Source organism: Trichomycterus rosablanca, chromosome 9 (assembly GCF_030014385.1).
Source record: "Trichomycterus rosablanca isolate fTriRos1 chromosome 9, fTriRos1.hap1, whole genome shotgun sequence".
In the NCBI taxonomy this organism is placed as follows: domain Eukaryota; kingdom Metazoa; phylum Chordata; class Actinopteri; order Siluriformes; family Trichomycteridae; genus Trichomycterus; species Trichomycterus rosablanca.
This window is the reverse complement of record NC_085996.1, coordinates 22220965-22240728: the sequence shown is the minus strand read 5'-3', so window position 1 is coordinate 22240728 and position 19764 is coordinate 22220965. Positions and strand designations below refer to the sequence as shown.

The 19764-nt window shown below is 39.9% G+C and overlaps 1 protein-coding gene across 7 annotated transcripts in view; it reads left to right on the top strand.

The window, feature by feature from the left end:
* The window catches only part of fryl (furry homolog, like), a 217154-nt gene that overhangs the window by 139532 nt on the left and 57858 nt on the right, over positions 1-19764 (top strand). For all 7 annotated transcript variants that reach the window (XM_063002083.1, XM_063002082.1, XM_063002080.1 and 4 more), the window contains 14 exons: positions 6604-6707; positions 7860-7968; positions 9631-9717; positions 9813-9984; positions 10497-10629; positions 11305-11412; positions 12911-13148; positions 15463-15639; positions 15737-15823; positions 15927-16195; positions 17975-18185; positions 18797-18921; positions 19175-19232; positions 19592-19683. In XM_063002083.1, the coding sequence (XP_062858153.1) occupies positions 6604-6707; positions 7860-7968; positions 9631-9717; positions 9813-9984; positions 10497-10629; positions 11305-11412; positions 12911-13148; positions 15463-15639; positions 15737-15823; positions 15927-16195; positions 17975-18185; positions 18797-18921; positions 19175-19232; positions 19592-19683 (1970 nt within the window). The remainder of the gene's footprint in view (positions 1-6603; positions 6708-7859; positions 7969-9630; positions 9718-9812; positions 9985-10496; positions 10630-11304; positions 11413-12910; positions 13149-15462; positions 15640-15736; positions 15824-15926; positions 16196-17974; positions 18186-18796; positions 18922-19174; positions 19233-19591; positions 19684-19764) is intronic.

Genomic DNA, 19764 nt, shown 5'->3' with positions numbered 1-19764 from the left:
GAAATACTGAAGCAGAGCATGATCCCCTCCCTCCGGAAACTGGGTCGCAGGGCAGTGTTCCAGCATGATAATGACCCCAAACACACCTCTAAGATGACCACTGCTTTATTGAGGAGGCTGAGGGTAAAGGTGATGGACTGGCCAAGCATGTCTCCAGACCTAAACCCAATAGAACATCTTTGGGGCATCCTCAAGCGGAAGGTGGAGGAGCGCAAAGTCTCGAATATCCGCCAGCTCCGTGATGTCGTCATGGAGGAGTGGAAAAGCATTCCAGTGGCAACCTGTGAAGCTCTGGTAAACTCCATGCCCAGGAGAGTTAAGGCAGTTCTGGGAAATAATGGTGGCCACACAAAATATTGACACTTCAGGAACTTTCACTAAGGGGTGTACTCACTTTTGTTGCCGGTGGTTTAGACATTAATGGCTGTATGTTGAGTTATTTTGAGGAAAGAATACATTTACACTGTTATATAAGCTGCACACAGACTACTTTTCATTGTGTCAAAGTGTCATTTTGTCAGTGTTGTCCCATGAAAAGATATACTTAAATATCTGCAGAAATGTGAGGGGTGTACTCACTTTTGTGATACACTGTACATAGTAATATATACATAATAATAGTAATAATAAGCATAGGGATGGGAATACTACGTATGTATGATAATAATAATAAATAAAAATAGGTAACTCTACATAGAGTTTAATAGGTAAATAATTATGCAGATATGTGAGGAAGTTTTGCAATTTAGCTTTACCATTGTAAAGTCTTTAGCTGCAATTTAAATGTGTATTGCATACTACGTAGTATTTAAGAATAGTAATGATACCATGCTGCAGACTCTCTTTAATAGCTGCACACTGGGCGACACGGTGGCTCGGCCGCCTCACAGCAAAAAGGTCCTGGGTTCTCCCCGTGTCTGTGTGGGTTTCCTCCGAGAGCTCCAATTTCCTCCCACAGTCCAAAGACGTGCAAGTGAGGTGAATTGGAGATACAAAATCGCTCATGACTGTGTTTGACATTAAACTTGAACTGATGAATCATGTGTAACCAGTAACTATCTGTCCTGTCATGAATGTAACCAAAGTGTGTAAAACATGATATTAAAATCCTAATAAATAAATCAATAATAGCTGGACACTAAATAAAGTACTGGGGCAGGGTTTTTCTCTTTTGGTCATTTTAAGAACAATGGTTACATTAGTCATTTTAAACATGAATTAGTGGCCAGAAAGAAAGAAAAAAATAATCTCTGAAAAATAAATGTATAATAATGTAAAATAGTAATGTAAAATGTAATAGGAATTACTTTGCTAACCAAACTTTCCCTATGACTGAAAGCACACATATAGATTCTGTATGTACAGGCTTTACCCCAACCAAGTCCCAACCAAGTATTAAACTTTTAGACACTCCCAATTATTCAGTTTCTTTTTAACTGTTCCTGCCATGAAAACGGCTTGCATGGCGTTAAACCCACATCAACAACAACAACATTACATTGCTAAAACTTAAGCAGTTTTTAGTGCTCAGGTCAGTCCGGAGTAACTTTCCATCGTTAAATTTGTACCAAGTGAGCCGCTCAGGTGGTGCAGTGGTAAAAACACGCTAGCGCACCAGAGCTGGGATCTCGAATACATCGTATCGAATCTCAGCTCTGCCTGCCAGCTGGGCTGTGCAGCCACATGAACAACGATTGGCCTGTTGTTCATATAGGGGTGGGGTATTTAGCCGGATAGGGACTCCTCGCAATGCTCCTCTGCTGGCTGATTGATGCCGCCTGCACAGAGGCGGGGAAAGAGTGCGTCGATCAGGGTGTGTCTCTACGTACACAAGGCTGATTCGCATATATGCACTCGCCTAGTGTGCGTGACGAAATGCATACGGCTGCTGCCCACGTGTTGGAGGGGGCGTGGGTTAGATTAGTTCTCCTCAAATCAGAGCGTGGGTCGGCATTAGTGGAGAGGAAGTGTGAAGCAATCAGGCAATTGGACTCGCTATTTATTGTTCATCTGCAGAATTTAACATACTACAAATTATGGCAAATACAAAAGTTATGGCACAATTAATCTTTATATGTTTAGTTATTCTATTTATTTATTTTTTTCAATTTGCATATTTCAGTTTTTACCCTCAAGAAAATGTAAGAAAACATGGAGATTAACCAGAGGTGTTTAAATCTTTAACCTTAAATCTTGAATAGAATGAAGTGGTTATGCTCTTAATCTGGCTCTGGCACCAGCACTGGAACGTGTCGCTGGAAAAGTGGTCACATTTTGCACAAAACTAGTGCATGTAACTAGTCTAATTGTGGATTTGGATTGTGTGCATTTTTAATCTCCTTTTTGTTCTTTTTTTCTTTAACATGAATGCCCCCCCCTCCCACCCCACTTCCTATCAAACTCTCTGTACTGTTTTTTTCCTGTCTTTCAACTACACATTTACTTGCTCCAGATGCCATCAAACAACAGCATCCGTAAGCAGATTGAGACCCTCCAGGTAAGTTACTCTGGCAACTCTCAGGGGAGCTGGCCTCGCTATAGGTCATCTGATTGACCTTGTCATCTATATTCTCTTCAAGGATCATTACTCTTTAAACCCAGGCAGTGCACATGGAGTAGTGAAGATTGAGTGGCCTGCTTATAACAATGTGTAATCACTCAGATCATAGAAGAGTAACTGTAGATAGCTTAGATATGGGTTTTGTTGATTTAGTGACAGAGGTATTGTGCTTACAGTGATCGACTGCAGAAAAGTTCATCAAGGTGATCTTTCTTAATATGTAAAATGTTTAGGCTGTGTTGGTAGGATTTATGTCTTGTGAACACTACACAATTGTATTACATGACTGTCATGTCTGCTCTGTCCTGTTTAGAGATGCAGGTTCCATAATCAGAATAGAGTTTTAATGCCTACAGTATTTGAAAGCATCATAACCGAGCATTGAGCAACTGCTAATCAACCTGTTTTCTTTTAGCATATATTATTCTAGTACAAGTGGCTGCCAAAGTCCATAGTTTAATACAAATTTAAGTAAATGTCCTCTATTGTTATACACACATGCTGTCTCTTTTTGGCTCATATATTTGACAGCTTAGCTGGGAAGCATTTAAATTTGTATTTGAAAAATTAAGTAGGGGACAATTTGATGCTTTCCATTTTTTTTCCATATAAACTATGAATGGTTTTGCCACTGAAGTCATATATTCTTATTACAGAAAAGTACTGTATTAGCCAGTTAAGCAAGTACTGTATTCCCTGTATTCAGGGAAACCTCTGATGCTTGAAAAAGCAAATCTCAAGCTGATGGTAAAAACAAAACCAACTTTTTTTTCACAAAACCAAGTCATACCGAACTGTTATGTACTGGGCTGCATGCACTGAAACACCCTTCCCTTCTATTTGCAAAGGTTTGGACACTCCTGACCACCGAATTAAGTTTTGTTTATTTGTGCCTTCTGTTTAGGATTAATCACATATTGTGCACGTCACTGTCTGCTTGCCTTAACTTGAATGCCATTTAGTCTGACACTCATTGTAAAGGTTGTTTTGTCCTACTGTTTGTGCAAATTATGATGTCCCCACATTGTATTGTATAATACAGTTGTTTATTTCTGGTATTGTTGGGTGACCATAGCTGAAACCTGGGTTTATTTCTCAGAGGTGCCACTAGTGTGGTCAGGTTCTCCACATTCTTGTTGGCTACATCTAAGGTAAAGAAAACCAGATGGGATATCACATCTGCATGCATGTCATATTTGTGGTGGGATCCAGCATGTCTGAATGTACTTAAAAGTACAGGGATGTATTTTAGCTTCCTGTAAACAGTACAGCTTTAATAATGGCTACATTTACTCTAATGTGTAAAATAGCTATATTCAGTCTAATTAGTTATAATATTTTGTAGTCAAAAGTATTTTTTCATTCATTTCAGTTTAAGAAACAGCTTTACTTTTTATTTTGGATGCTGCTGTTATATAGTCCATCATATAGAGTCCACAACAGCAGAGATCCAATTTTTTCCCCCCCTTTTTCTCCCCCTTTAGCGCATCCAGTTGTTCAATTTGCATCGTGCTTCCTCTCTGTCTATGCCGAACCCTGCCCTGACCGAGGAGATCAAAGCTAACCCATATCCCCTCCAAAACATGGGCAGCAGCCGGATGCATTTTTACCACCCACACATTGTTGAGTGTGGCGCCACCTAGCGTTGCATGCGGAGAGACACACCCTAATGGCACTCTTCCTCATCTCTGTGCAGGCGCCTCTAATCAGCCGGCAGAGGTCGTAATCGCGTTCTGACAAAGAGAGACCAACATCCGGTTCTTTGTCCCACCCCCCAACTGAGCAACCGGCCAATCGTTGCTCATACTGCCACTCAGCCTCGAACCGGTAAGGCAGAGCTGGATTCGATACGATGTATTCAGAATTCAGCTCTGGTTGCAGTGTGTCTTTTTACCGCTGCGCCACCTGAGCGGCAGAGATCCAAATTTAAGCCATTGTGGTGCCACCAGCCTGGTCAGGCGCTCAACAGATGCAATTGGCAATATGTTAGTAAGGAAAGGACAATCGGGGAGATGCCTCATTTTTACTGTTGTCATATACAGGGGTTGGACAAAATAACTGAAACACCTGGTTTTAGACCACAATAATTTATTAGTATGGTGTAGGGCCTCCTTTTGGACTTTAAGCCATTGTTCTTGCAGGATAGTGGCCAGGTCACTACGTGATGCTGGTGGAGGAAAACGTTTCCTGACTCGCTTCTCCAAAACACCCCAAAGTGGCTCAATAATATTTAGATCTGGTGACTGTGCAGGCCATGGGAGATGGCTTTCACTTTCATGTTCATCAAACCAATCGTTCACCAGTCTTGCTGTGTGTATTGGTGCATTGTCATCCTGATACACGGCACAGCCATTGGATGCACATGGTCCTCCAGAATGGTTCGGTAGTCCTTGGCAGTGACGCGCCCATCTAGCACAAGTATTGGGCCAAGGGAATGCCATGATATGGCAGCCCAAACCATCACTGATCCACCCCCATGCTTCACTCTGGGCATGCAACAGTCTGGGTGGTACGCTTCTTTGGGGCTTCTCCACACCGTAACTCTCCCGGATGTGGGGAAAACAGTAAAGGTGGACTCATCAGAGAACAATACATGTTTCACATTGTCCACAGCCCAAGATTTGCGCTCCTTGCACCATTGAAACCGACGTTTGGCATTGGCACGAGTGACCAAAGGTTTGGCTATAGCAGCCCGGTCGTGTATATTGACCCTGTGGAGCTCCCGACGGACAGTTCTGGTGGAAACAGGAGAGTTGAGGTGCACATTTAATTCTGCCGTGATTTGGGCAGCCGTGGTTTTATGTTTTTTGGATACAATCCGGGTTAGCACCCGAACATCCCTTTCAGACAGCTTCCTCTTGCGTCCACAGTTAATCCTGTTGGATGTGGTTTGTCCTTCTTGGTGGTATGCTGACATTACCCTGGATACCGTGGCTCTTGATACATCACAAAGACTTGCTGTCTTGGTCACAGATGCGCCAGCAAGACGTGCACCAACAATTTGTCCTCTTTTGAACTCTGGTATGTCACCCATAATGTTGTGTGCATTGCAATATTTTGAGCAAAACTGTGCTCTTAGCCTGCTAATTGAACCTTCACACTCTGCTCTTACTGGTGCAATGTGCAATTAATGAAGATTGGCCACCAGACTGGTCCAATTTAGCCATGAAACCTACCACACTAAAATGACAGGTGTTTCAGTTATTTTGTCCAACCCCTGTATATATAAACTATAGGAAATATAGTATAGTGTTTCTGAACAGTAGCAATGTTTTTTTTTTGGAAATTATTAATGTGTGGGGCTTTTGTACATTAAATACATGAAAGATAAGTGACCAGAATATCTTTAAAAAGTACTTGCTTACTCTCATATTAGTTGGACAGCTGAGACCCTTCTACTGTTCTGGTAAAAATAAAGGCTTTGGTCTGATCCTAGATGCACCTCTAATGGTAGAATGCACTACTAGACTATCGTTTTGATTTTTTTGTGCTGCCATTGGGTTTGATTTTTGCACAGTTGAACCGCTCTGAGATTCTGAAGTCCATTTGGTGAATGTGGTGTGTATGTGTATTTGTGTGAGTGTGTTTGTGAACGAAAGCTAGGCTTTCCTTTGGCTGATGAATAAACTTTAAAGTGCAAATCACTGGCTTATTGGTAGAGATTTTATAAATCCCGTTATTCCTTTCAGTTGAGTTGATGATTCATCAATCATGTCCTCTCCTAACTCAATATAATTATATAATGCTAAAATCATTATTGTTGCTGGCTCATATGCTACAGAGTGTAAATCACATTCAGTAGTGGTTTTGCAGCAGCGATAGGAATGCTGATCGTCTCTGGAATCAGGATTGTAAATCAGCAGTGCATAAACTGAACACTATGTTTGTTGATTAAGTCGATTGAGTTCTGCTTTTGCAGTAAAACAAATTGATTCACTGTGATGATCTTTGTGTAAATCAAGCAAGTTAATTATATTTCATGCTGTTTAATGGTTGCTTGAATAATGTAATGAGAGTCTTTTTTTATTTATTTATTTATTTAGAATAAAGATCCCAAAATGTCTCGTGTAGCACTGGAGTCTCTCTACAGGCTGCTGTGGGTCTACATCATCAGGATCAAGTGTGAGAGCAACACCACAACACAAAGGTAACACTGCTCCTCACAAGACACAGAGTGTCATTACATGTGCAAAGACAGAGCACACAACCCACACTGCCTTGCTCCAGTGAATACAGAAAACTGTCATACAGGTATACGGGACAGTGGTAGCCTAGTAAGTAGGCTTTGGGCTATCAACTGAAAGGTTGAGAGTTAGAATCCAAGCTCTGCCGCTGTTGGGCCATTGGGACAAGGCCCTTAACCTTCTCTGCTCCAGGGCTGATCCAGGGCTGACCCTTCACTCTGATCCCAGTTTCCAAACAAGCTGGCATATGCGAAGAAAGAATTTTGTTATACTGTACACCTGTTTATGTATATATGACAAATGAAGGCATTCTAGGTGCAGGCTTCGTTAATAGGACTTGGACCTGGTCAGAAGCGGAGTCACTGGTAACTTTCTGGCTCCTACTGCCGTTCATTTTTCATAGTCACATCAACAGCACTGGATGTTGTTAGACGTGCAGTGTAATAGAGGCTGAAAAACCTGTTTATTTACACCATCAGTTGATTCCTGATTTAAATGTTAGGCAATCAGGTAAATATCCACTATTAAAAAAAAATTCTGGTCTTGCATGTACTGAGTAGTCAAAACATAGCTGTGTTTTGTCTGCAGTCGTTTTTGCAAATAAAAAATGTTGTTTTTGCAAGGAAAAATTGGGAAGCATGTCCACTGTTTGTGCTAAAGTTGGTTTACAATATGATTAAACCATTGGGAGCTCAATAACCACCTTAATATGCTTCAGTTTACATCTACATTTACATTTTCAGCATTTAGCAGACGCCTTTATTCAAAGCGACTTACATTACAGTTACAGTATGCAGTCTGAGCAATTGAGGGTTAAGGACCTTGCTTAAGGGCCCAACAGCAGCATCCTGGCTCTCTATTGCCTAGACAAACTCCATCCATCCATCCATCCATCCATCCATCCATCCATCCACCCATCTATCCACCCATCTATCTAAACTGATCCACAGCAATACAGTCTGGAATTGTAATATTACTGTATCAGAAAGGAATAAAATCTAGCAAAGACTGTATAATTATGTAATGCATTATGTGTAGCACCCTGACTTTGAGAATGACAACTTAACTTAAAAACGCTACGTTATTTAGTCATAACTTTTTGTTTTCTTTTCCAGCCGTCTCCTCAGTATTGTCTCGGCACTTTTCCCCAAGGGCTCTCGCAGTGTGGTGCCCAGGGACACCCCACTCAACATCTTTGTAAAGATCATTCAGTTCATTGCTCAGGTAAAGCCAGATCCGTCCTTTAAGTAAATATTAAACTCTAAATACAAAAGGGATTGAATGCTCATCTCTCCTCATATTGGTCATGACTTAAACTGTAGATCATACTAAGCTCTTTAAATGTATATACCATAAAACACTTTTATTAACCCACCTACTGGTAAGGTGCTAAGCTGCAGTTCCTTGGACTAGTACATGAAGTGTACCACTGAGCTGAATCTTAAATACCTTATAGTATAAAACAAACCAGTTTGTTTTATTCCACCTTCCACCAAACTCAACTCCTGTTTGTGGCCAATGCTATTGTTTTTGCCATTTTGATGCTCCACTCAAATTTTTGGCATGAAGACAACATTATATAAGTTTCATGCACGTCTGTGAAATACTTAATGGACCTAACAGACAGACAAAATTCATAAACCATTTTTCCTTCAGTTTCCACTAGGGATGTCCCGATCACGTTTTTTTGATACCGATCCCGATTATTAATTTTGATCCCGATCCGATACCGATTCTCAAACCGATACTTGTATTTTCTAGATATTGTCTAGATAAGAACTGGATAATACTGTTCACACAGTGCACACTTCAACTACATTACAGTTATTCAAATTAATCCAGTGTACATGTTTAACAACTGAATAGCTCTGCAGTGCTGAAGGGAAAAATGCTGCATCCAAACTATTGCTTAATGTTCTTTTATTTTTACAAAATCAATCAAAATGAGTGAGATAATTAGTTTTACTTTAAACCTTACATTCAAAGAAAAAAAATGTTTAATGCAGTGATACACTAAAAATGAACAGAAATCTGTGTAGCAGCTTAACTTGAATATAAGAAAAAAAGTTACTTAAAAGCATTACAGTAAAACTTGAATACCAAAATAAAATGGAAAGGCTCTTTTGTTATGAAGGAAAGCCAGTTTTTAAAGTGCTTGTATTGTGACAATGGTTTGATGGACGTTTGTACACGAAGTGAGTGTGTTTTGACCCTTTAGGCCTTCCATAGAACATGAAATAGCGTGCTTGACTCAACTGTCGGCTATTCGGTACCGTAACAGAAGAAGTTAATAAAGTGTTCTGCTCCCCACAATATGTGAATATACCGTGTATTTATTTCTTTATTAAACGAGTGCATCACTACGTTGTTTTGTAAACCGGTGTGATCCTTAACTCACACACACTCTCACACATGAACGCAGCTCTGCTACTACCGCCTCGTGAAACGCTCACACTGCAGACATTACACTTCACTGTTGGACTTGTTTTACTTTTCAATTTAAAGTATTTCCACACAGCGGACATGCTGACGTAACACAAAAGATCGGGATTAAGATCGGGTTTAGTAAAGCCGATTCCGATCAATTAAAAAATGCCTTGATCGGCCCCGATCCCGATCTTTGAGATCGGATCAGGACATCCCTAGTTTCCACACTTTGATGTCTCCTTTCTTAGACAGGCCCTTTGTTTAGTCTTAAGTGGACATAGTGTTGATTTGTTTTCATCCAAGCGCCATTGGGCCCAGATTGTCACACTGGCCCTGGAACCCTGGAATCACCCCTACCAGTATCACAAAAGATTAATGTGACTTTTCATGTGTTTTTTGTATCGTAAAGGTTTAAAAATACCTACACTGAATTTTGGAATTGTCTTCTGTCTCATTCAGGAAAGGCTTGATTTTGCCATGAAAGAAATAATCTATGATCTACTCTGTGTGGGCAAATCTCACAAGACCTTCACTATAAACCCAGAGGTATAAATTCACACACATCCAGACACACTTACACACACAAAGAGCATAATTTCTCTCCCACATAATTTCTCTGTCTCTCTCTTTCTCTCTATTAGAGAATGAATATTGGCTTACGAGCGTTTCTGGTAATAGCCGATAACCTCCAACAGAAAGATGGCGAGCCACCTATGCCCACTACTGGTGTCATCCTGCCCTCTGGTAACACCCTACGGGTCAAGAAGATCTTCCTAAACACCACTCTTACAGATGAAGAGGCCAAAGTCATTGGTAAGGTTATATGACTTTAAATGGATTGTTCTGTTGTTGCACGTATTATAATTTCTGATAATCGAACATTAACATTCAATTTATGCCATGACCAAAAACAAAATGACTACTACTTGCTGACTGATTTTGTTACAGGGTAGTCACGGCTACATTAAATTGTTTGTATGAAGCTTTGTGGACATATGATGCACTGATTTTATCGTGTCATTATATTATTGTTAGTGGTTTACAATAACAGGTAACAATAAGCAAAAAAATAAGAGAATTTGCACTCATTGTCATCTGTTCTCCTGCCAGTAAAATCTTTGTTCAGGCCCATTGTTTTACACTTGAAAGTATTTGTTGGCAACAGTTAATGGGTTTATTTATATCTCATTGTGTTAACTACGTCATAGAATGTCCTGAACGTTCTTATTTTGATAGAAATTAGAAGACAATAAGGGTCTTTGTGCTCTGTTTGTACATAATGTCTTTGTGTGTGTGTACGTGTGTGTGTCTTTGTGTGTGTGTAGGAATGTCTCTGTACTACCCTCAGGTGAGAAAAGCTCTGGATAACATCCTCAGGCACTTGGACAAAGATGTGGGACGTTCCATGACCATGACCAATGTGCAAATGTCCAATAAAGAGCCAGAGGACATGATCACGTAAGTGTTCTCATACTGTCAGTTTGTTTCTCACACTATTGTATGTTGACAAATGACACCACACATTATATGTACTATCTGTGTGACTGAAAACATTACATCCAAAACCAAGGTACCAAGGTACTTGAAAATGACCATATGTATTTGCTATCATGTTGGGTGCTAAGTCCAGGCTCACTGTCAGCGTTTTGATGCATCCCAAAGGTTTTGGGTGGAGTTGCAATGAGGGATCTGTGCAGGCACTATTGTCAGGTTACATAAAACCAAGCAATGCACAGGGAATTGTTGTTTTCCAGAACCATTTCCAACCTCTAGTCACAAAGCTTTTAAATGTCTTTGTATTGATTATGTTTTCGGAAGCTAAATGACCAAGCCTAACCCATTAATAAAGCTTTATAGCAGACTTCACAGTTAGCACGGTGCATTTACACAGTTATACTTCTGCCATCCGACAGACAGATCTGTCCATGAGATAAAATATCACCTCACAGAACATTTACTTATTGCTCCAGAATGTAGTGCTATTGTTTTCTACACCACTCTAGCTGTCACTTTTGCATGCCTGTGCAGCTCCTTGACCCTAACCAATCCTTACTATGAAACTCCCAAGAGGTGGAATCCCTACTGGATTGCAAATGTATGCAATAGCATGATACTATGTTTTCTGCATTACAGTGGCGAGAGAAAGCCAAAAATCGACCTTTTCCGGACATGTGTAGCAGCCATTCCCAGACTGATTCCAGATGGCATGAGCAGACAAGATCTCATTGAGCTTCTGGCCAGGTAACGACCTATTGCATTCAGCTTTTGCTAACATTTAATATTTAATATGTATTAACATTTAATATGTTACATTTATATCTCATGGAACATACTGTAAATATAAAAAACTGTAAATATAAAAAACATTGTCTGATTAGTTTAATACAGGACGGTTTTAAAAGGTCCCAAATATGTGTATAACAAATAAGGGATCAATGTTGTTATAGCCAGTCCATAAATGTGAGAGCAAAACTTGTACAGTGGTGTGAAAATATAATTTCCCCGTTTTACTCCTATATTGTGTATACAGTGGAACCTCAATTTAATGGACCTCCATTTAACGGATCACTTTTCTACACAGTCGCCTTCCGATGCATTTTTTCCAGCGTCATACCAATTTTTTAATGCCATCAGCAAAAAATATTTTGGTTGAGCGTGTAGCCACTGATGCACCGCTGCTTTCACATTATCATCAGCTGAAAATCTTCTTCCCCTTAAAGCTTCTTTAAGTGGTCTTAAAAGGTGGAAATCAGATGGCGCTAAATTCGGACTATAAGCTCTCTCTGTCTCTCAATCACGACCAATTACTACTCCTCCCACCCTCACCGTTTACAAGAAAATATAAAAGTGGGGAAACTTTTTGAAGATCCTTTGTATAATTACACTAATTAGGCATAACATTATGACCACCTTCCTAATATTGTGTTGGTCCCCCTTTTGCTGCCCCAAACACATCAAACTGCGATGCACTGTGTATTCTGAAAACTTTCTATCAGAACCACTTCTTCAGCTATTTGAGCTACAGTAGCTCGTCTGTTGTCCCCATGTGCATCAATAAGCCTTGGCCGCCCATGACCCTGTCGCCGGTTTACCACAGTTTTTTCCTTGGACCACTTTTGATAGATACTGACCACTGCAGACCGAGTAGGAGCCATTTATTAAAAGGAGGACACTTAGAACTGTGAGAAGTATACACATTAGTAGCTGGCCTTAAATTTTTGCCAAGGACTTATAACCTATAAACTTCTAGAAAACCTGATTAAAGGTCCATGTTTATGACAAGTGAGAATAAATACTGTTAGTTCATGCCAGAAAACCTGCCAGTGGGTCTGATTTAAAGCTGATTAGAGTTCCTTTAGACCATTGGTGTATACAGTAAAAGTAGCATTATGAGTTAAGGTTAAGGGGCAAATAGATTTTCACAAGAATAGTGGGTGTTGGAGAACTTTGTGGCATCACCTTGTATAAATAAGTGTTGTAAATGATGCGATAGTTAAGCTTAATTAGCTGGTCATTCAACTTGATGTGAATGTACATTTATAAGTAGTCTATTTCTTTGTACATTGCTTAAAAGCCTTTTATGATGGGTAACTTCTGGGTTGTTTGCCTTAAGTTACATGTTTACAAATATAGAATTTAAGCTCGTAAAAACTTAAACTATTTAAATGTATAGCTTAAATAAATAAATACATTAGAAAATGTATTTATCTGGCTGCATGGTTGTGTATCCTCACTACAGATTGACCATCCACATGGACGAGGAGTTGCGTGGCCTGGCCTTCACCACTCTACAGGCTCTCATGGTGGATTTCCCAGACTGGAGGGAGGATGTTCTCTCTGGCTTTGTGTACTTCGTTGTGCGTGAAGTGACCGACGTGCACCCTGTGCTGCTGGACAATGCTATCAAGATGCTGCTACAGCTCATCATCCAGTGGAGACAGGCTGTACAAAGCAGCAACCGCAGCCAGGACTCACAGGTGTGCTAGACTCTGATTGGTCATTGTGTCTCTGTCTGTCGTTCTCTCTGTCTGTCTACATGTTTTTGCCACCATACATATATAAAATGCAGCAATTTTAAGTGAAATACAGTGGTACCTTGTAACTCAACGTCCCCTAAACTCAGAATCTTTGAAACTCAACGCTCTTTGTCGAGTAATTTGTACCCTTAAACTCAATGTTTCCCTTAAACTCAACGTGTTCAGATTGTTTTTTAAAAATGTATTTATTTAATTTTAAATTAACAATGAACCGCCGTTTTGTTCAGCGCTCGTCTTGAGTGGTAAGGTAATATGTCATCAAAGTGTGCATATGAGACGAAACTGCATTTGTGTGAAATAACCGTCAGATTCACTCTGAAAGCGTCCACATGTATCTGTGTTTAGCTGGATTTTCCTCCTGTTTCACTTTTAAACTTGTGTTACAGCTCGGGGTTTTGAGAAATTGTTAGGATCAGCTTTTTATTTCAGTGTTTTTATATTTTATTTGTATAATTTTCAGCGTATAAATGTTAAAAACAACCCCATTATTTTACATTAGCCTAAAATATAAGTCCACAGGACCATGGACTGCATTAACAGGTTTTCCATACATCCTTATTGTTACCACTGTATATTATTTAAACTGCCAGTTGTTTCATGAAGTATTAAATTCATTAATAAAAGTCGTCTATATGAATAATAGAAACACTGTGTTAATACATCCTAAACAAAAGGCCAATTTATACACACACTCTAACACACACAAAAACAGTTTATAATAGCCAATTCAACTACTGGGTTGAGACTAGTCAGTATACAGGCAGAATGAAATTAGTGAAACACTCACACTATGCTTGTAGTTTGTTTTTAATCAATAGGATTGCAAAACTGAACAAATGCGTGAAATAGAAAAGTCTGCTTTGCTTTGCTAGGCATAAATATTTGCTTTTACGGTAATATGTGGCTTTAGTGAGTCATGGAAATAAATCACTTAAGTTAAGTATGCAGTCTTGTGCAAGAGTTTTGAAAACTTCCATGTCAAATTCCATGTTTTGTTGATTTCTGATGAGAAAATTGGCTACCACAAGGGACAAACATCTGCACCTTGCAATGTACAATTACTACTTATTTGCTACATTTATTTGCTGAATTTAGAAATTTGGAAAAATATATAACATTTTCTATGACAGCTTTTTAAGGGCAGTAACAAAGTCAATTCTGTTGGCAGTTAAAGTGCACTGTGTCCAAATGGTGGTGTGCAAATGGTATATTTGCCCAGTTTCCCCGCTGTTTGTAACCAGCATTTTTAAGGAGTTTTACCATATTCTGACAGGAAGACATAAACAAAACATAATTTTTTACCATGAGAATTGTTCCAAAAAAAATGGCAATGATGTTATTTGTTAGTCTGCTCCTTGCAGATGATGCTAACCTATTTTCAGAACATCACATTGAATTTGACCAGGTGTGTTCGAAATTGTGTGGAACATTTCAACATGTAACAATAATTTGAGTGCAGAAGGTACCACTGGGGAGTGCAGGAAGTGCCCAAGTTTGCCATATTTTCTTCATTTTTGTGGACTTTAATGTTTTAAAGCTAGACATAGTTAACAGAACCAGATGAGCTATGGATGGAAAGAGATCATCAAAGAAAACTTTGAGAGACTTGTCAGTGAATAAAAAAAAAAGAAATTCTCACCACAATATTGCAAGTAATTTATTCCTTTTACCATCCACCGTATATAATATTGTGAAAAGATTCAGCGAATTCATGTAGTGCAAGGTCAGAAACCACTGTTGAATGTGCGTGACCTTTGAGCCCTCATGCTACTGTGATAAATATAGCCACATCAGCTCGGGAGTATTTTAGAAAACAATTGTGACTGAACGCAGTCCGCCGCTGCATCAAGAAATGCAACCTGAAACTGTTACACAAATAATGATGTGAATTATATACAAATAGACTGGCAAGTTTTATGGACTCAGTCTCATCTCAGATAGATCAAAAGAAATTGAAAACGCGTGCTGTGCGTTAGTAAGATGCGGGCCTCTGTAAACCTTTTTGGCCGTTCAGTTTACACATTGGTGGTGGAGTTGCACTTTTAGTGATGCCTTAAGGGTGAGAGAGTTCTTCATTATTTACAGGTATTTTAAATATGTACTTAAAAAACACTTCTCCAAACAGATTTATTAATGAAATGCTTGTGGGTGTGGTGTCTTAAATATACTTGAAACAGTTTTTAAGTGGTTGGAGAGTCTCCACTGTGTACGTGTGAGTGTTGTAACCCTGCTTCTGTGTATTTTGTTGTACTAGGGCTCTAAAGGAAGTACATGTCTGCCTCTGGAACGCTCTCCTCTCCTATCTGTACTGCATGTGGTGGAGGGTCTGGCCCTTGTGGTGCTGTGCAGCTGCAGGCCGGCCACTCGCCGTCTCGCCGTCAACGTGCTCAAAGAGGTCCGAGCCCTGCACAACGCCCTGGGCATTGCCAAGGTATGCATCGTTAAAGCCTTATGTTGCATGTGGTCTCACTGTGGTATGCATGCTTAAATCTGTAAAAATAACATTATGGTTGCGTTGTTTTCTACAGGGTGATGAGGAGTTGGCTGTAGATGTGATGGACAGGGTGAGTGCTTCAATTCTAGAGAGCTTCATCCATCTGACTGGAGCTGATCAGGTATAAACATATAGACACTGTTTCTAAATACATGCTACTACAGAAATTCAATAGTAGTTTCTAATCCTAATTCGCTATTCTCATCCTCTTTTGCCCTGCGCAGACTAACCTGCTGTACTGTCCTGGAGGAATTGACCTCCAGACTCTGGCCGAGTGGAGCTCCTCACCCATCAGCCACCAGTTTGATGTCATCAGCCCATCGCATATCTGGGTGTTTGCTCATGTGACCCAGGGTCAGGACCCATGGGTCATCAGCCTTTCCAGCTACCTGCGGCAGGAGAACCTTCCCAAGCACTGTCCCACGGCACTCAGCTACGCCTGGCATTTTGCCTCCACCCGACTCCAGCTGCTTTCTCCTCAAGTAGACATCAAGTAAGGAAAGCTGTACGATTGAACTGTGTATATGCCATAAAGTACCCCCCTCTACACTTAATCACCCAAAATGATGGAGATATAACATGTTTTAGATTATTTTCACAATAAATTACTATTACAGTTCTAAATATTACAGTATACAATTACAATATTCCTAAGACAAAGGGTAAAAACTCAACTCAAGTTTTGTTTTGTTTTTTCCTTTTTATTTATGCATTTTCTCACTATTTTCTCTTGATTTCAGCGTAGTCAAATTTTCTTCTGCTGCTGAGGATCCCTGATTGCATTTGAGGAGGGTATATTGCGCAGTCCTAGTGGACCCCTTCTTTTCGCCCATGCATTCTGCACAGGCGCCTCTATCTGCTACTCAGGGTCCTTGCACAACATTTACACACCCCACCCACATAGTCAGGTTATCCCGCCCTAGCAGACACGGTGGACAATTAGGCACTGCCAATTATGCTTGCTTGATGGTGCTCAGTCAACCGGTGGCAACGCTGAGTTTTGAACCGAGGAGTTCAGAATCTCGACGCTGGTGTGATAGTGAAATATCCCGCTGCAACACTTGGGCGCCCCAGCTCTCAAGTTTTTGGAAGAAAATGGTCTTAAATATGAGAATTACCCACCTTTACTGCCTTGGCTATAACCACTGTGTAAGCATGGCATAAAACATGTAAATAAATTACAATTCAAAGACTGAAATATCTTATTCACAAAGGTTTTCTGATCGTTGGCACAATTACAGTTCCAAGTCAGATAGCAGATCTTCTCAAGCTCCATCAGATTTTGTCTGTGAACTGCCATTTTCAGCCCTCTCCACAGATGTTTGTTTGGGTTTAAGTTTAGGCTCTGCTTGGCCACTTGAGGATATTCAGAAATGTGCCACTTGTCCTGTTAAATGTTCATACAGGATGTTCCTTTGTTTGACTGCATTCCTCCGTCCCTTACTTCTCAACAGTCTGCTTGTCCCTGCTTCTGAAAAGCACCGGATGCCAGTTCTAGTGAGGTTCAAGGTTGTGCCAAGCTTTTTCCATTTCAAAACTTTTGAGACCACTTAAAGCTTTAGAAATTGTTTTAACACTTTGTCCTGATCTATGCTTCACCACAGTGTGTTTGCTTAGATCCACAGACAGATTCTTGGACTTTATAATTGGGTATCAATCCTAATTATGCAGTATAAATTGTGGGTCCTTGTAGATCCAGGTTTGTGCCTTGGAAAACAACATTCAGTTAATACAGATTGCAGAAGGTGGACCTAAGCTTTTATTAACATTAATCTCAAGGATTACCAAAACAAACAGGATATACCTCAGTAAGTTCCTCAGTAAAGAGTCTGAATCCTTTTGTCGGTAAAAGATTTAAGTTTTTATTTTTTTATTCCTCAAGAAACATTACGTGTGATTAAGTATAAATTAAGAGGTTCTTATATTTATTTAAAATCAAACCTGAAAATAAATATCACTTGATATATCTGGTTACACCTTTATGATATTTCTTTCACTTTAGCAAATCATAGGTGATACCAAAATTTGGGAACCCAAACATTTTAATGCTGGACCTCAGCAGTGGTTGGCTACACCACCCGAGCGCCTAAACGGTCCCTTACAACGGTTAACCCGGCTCTCCTCTCCCATCACCACGTTTGTCTAGACCAAGACCACGTCTGCACATCTTTAGCTCTGGAGGGCCATCATCCACTTAATTAATTAATTAGCATGTTTATCGAGTGTGGTAAAACATGTCTTGCACTAAACTCTGCCTTCTTTACCTCTCCAGTAGCCCGATCAATGCTAAGAAGATGAACAGCATGAGCAGTAGCACTGACTCCTATGTGGGCTTGTGGAGAAACTACTTGATTCTGTGCTGCAGCTCTGCAACATCTTCACCGTCCTCTACATCCTCATCCTCAGCCCCAGGCTCTGTCCGCTGCTCCCCACCAGAGACGCTGGCGTCCACCCCGGACAGCGGATACAGCTACGACTCGAAGGTTAGAGTCATAACGATCTCAGTAGCACTAGCTTATGTTTTTACAGTAGTACTAAGTTAGCCACTAAGTAATTCTGTGCAGCTTTTGGAGTGTTTGCTGTTTACTTTAACTTTTATTGCAGTAATTCATACAAATTAGGTTAGATTACAAAATATCGCCCAGTCCTAATACAAATGCATTCAAATATCTTTTAATGAAAATATTGTATAAAAATTTAATACAAATTGTATGATGAATAAGGCTTGTATCTACATGTGTGCTTACATTCAGACAGGCTTTGTCTCATTTTGTAAACTCATTATACATGGTATAAAAGTTACACCATTAGTTTTATACTAATTAAACTGGGATGAAACACTGCTTTATTTTACAATTTTATATATTTACATCAATAAATAAAAAGCTTTCCCCCTTCATTCAAGAAGATTTGCCAGTATTCAAAGTTGAATTTTCTTTTCCACTAGCAAAAAAGACAGGAAATTAGCCCTAGATTTTGTGAAAAAAACAAACACTTCTGGTGTCTGGTTACCTTGTCCACAGATTATTTTTGAATACATTTTTCATTCAGAAATAGTGTTGAGTAATGTTTGTGTGTGTATGTATGTATGCAGATCATTGGGGTTCCGTCCCCCTCTTCTCTGTTCAAGCATGTGGTTCCAATGATGCGCTCTGAGAGCATGGACATCACCGAGTCCCTCGTCCTGGGGCTTGGCCGGACCAACCCCGTCGCCTTCAGGTGTGTCAGACAGTTTCTACTGTGAATACATTTCATTACATGACTCGCTTTATAAACACAATGTGACTGGATGATTGCAAATACATTTTTGCTAATAATCAAGCTAGTGGGTACTGAGTATACATATGTGTGGTCAGTAAGGAAATAACTTTAGTCGCATGGTTGCACATAGTAGATCTGTCAGGTAGCTGTTCATGTTTGTTTTTTGTGCATGATGTTAGTCACTAACACACTGCTTTTGTGTGTCCTTCAGAGAGCTGTTAGAGGAGCTAAACCCCATCATTAAGGAGGCACTGGAGAGAAGACCAGAGGTGAGCAGACTTTTATCTCCGTCAGTGCACTTAACAAAAGCTTGAAGGCATTACTTTTAGTCATGTTCAGTATACATTTGGAGGACAGTGGTAGCTCAGTGGGTAAGGTACAGGACTAGTGATCAGAAGGTGGCTGGTTTAAGCCCCACCACCTCCAAGTTGCCACTGTTGAGTCCCAGAGCAAGGCTCTTAAATCTCAATTTCTTGCACTGTGTTCAGATAGTCAGCTGCTGTGGATAAAAGCATCTATAAATGTAAATAAATAGAATAAATAAATAAATAAATACATTTGCTGCATTTAAATTGGTTTTGTATTTGTGGCCTCCTGATGATTTTTTTCTCTTTTGTTTCATATGTAGAATATGAAGAGGCGGCGGCGGCGTGACATCCTCAGAGTCCAGCTGGTCCGGATCTTTGAGCTGTTGGCTGATTCCGGAGTAATCAGCCAAATGTAAGATACTTTCTGTCCATCATCTCTATCTCCTTCTCTATTTTCTTTACACTCAAACCTTAATACACTGATCAGATAAAA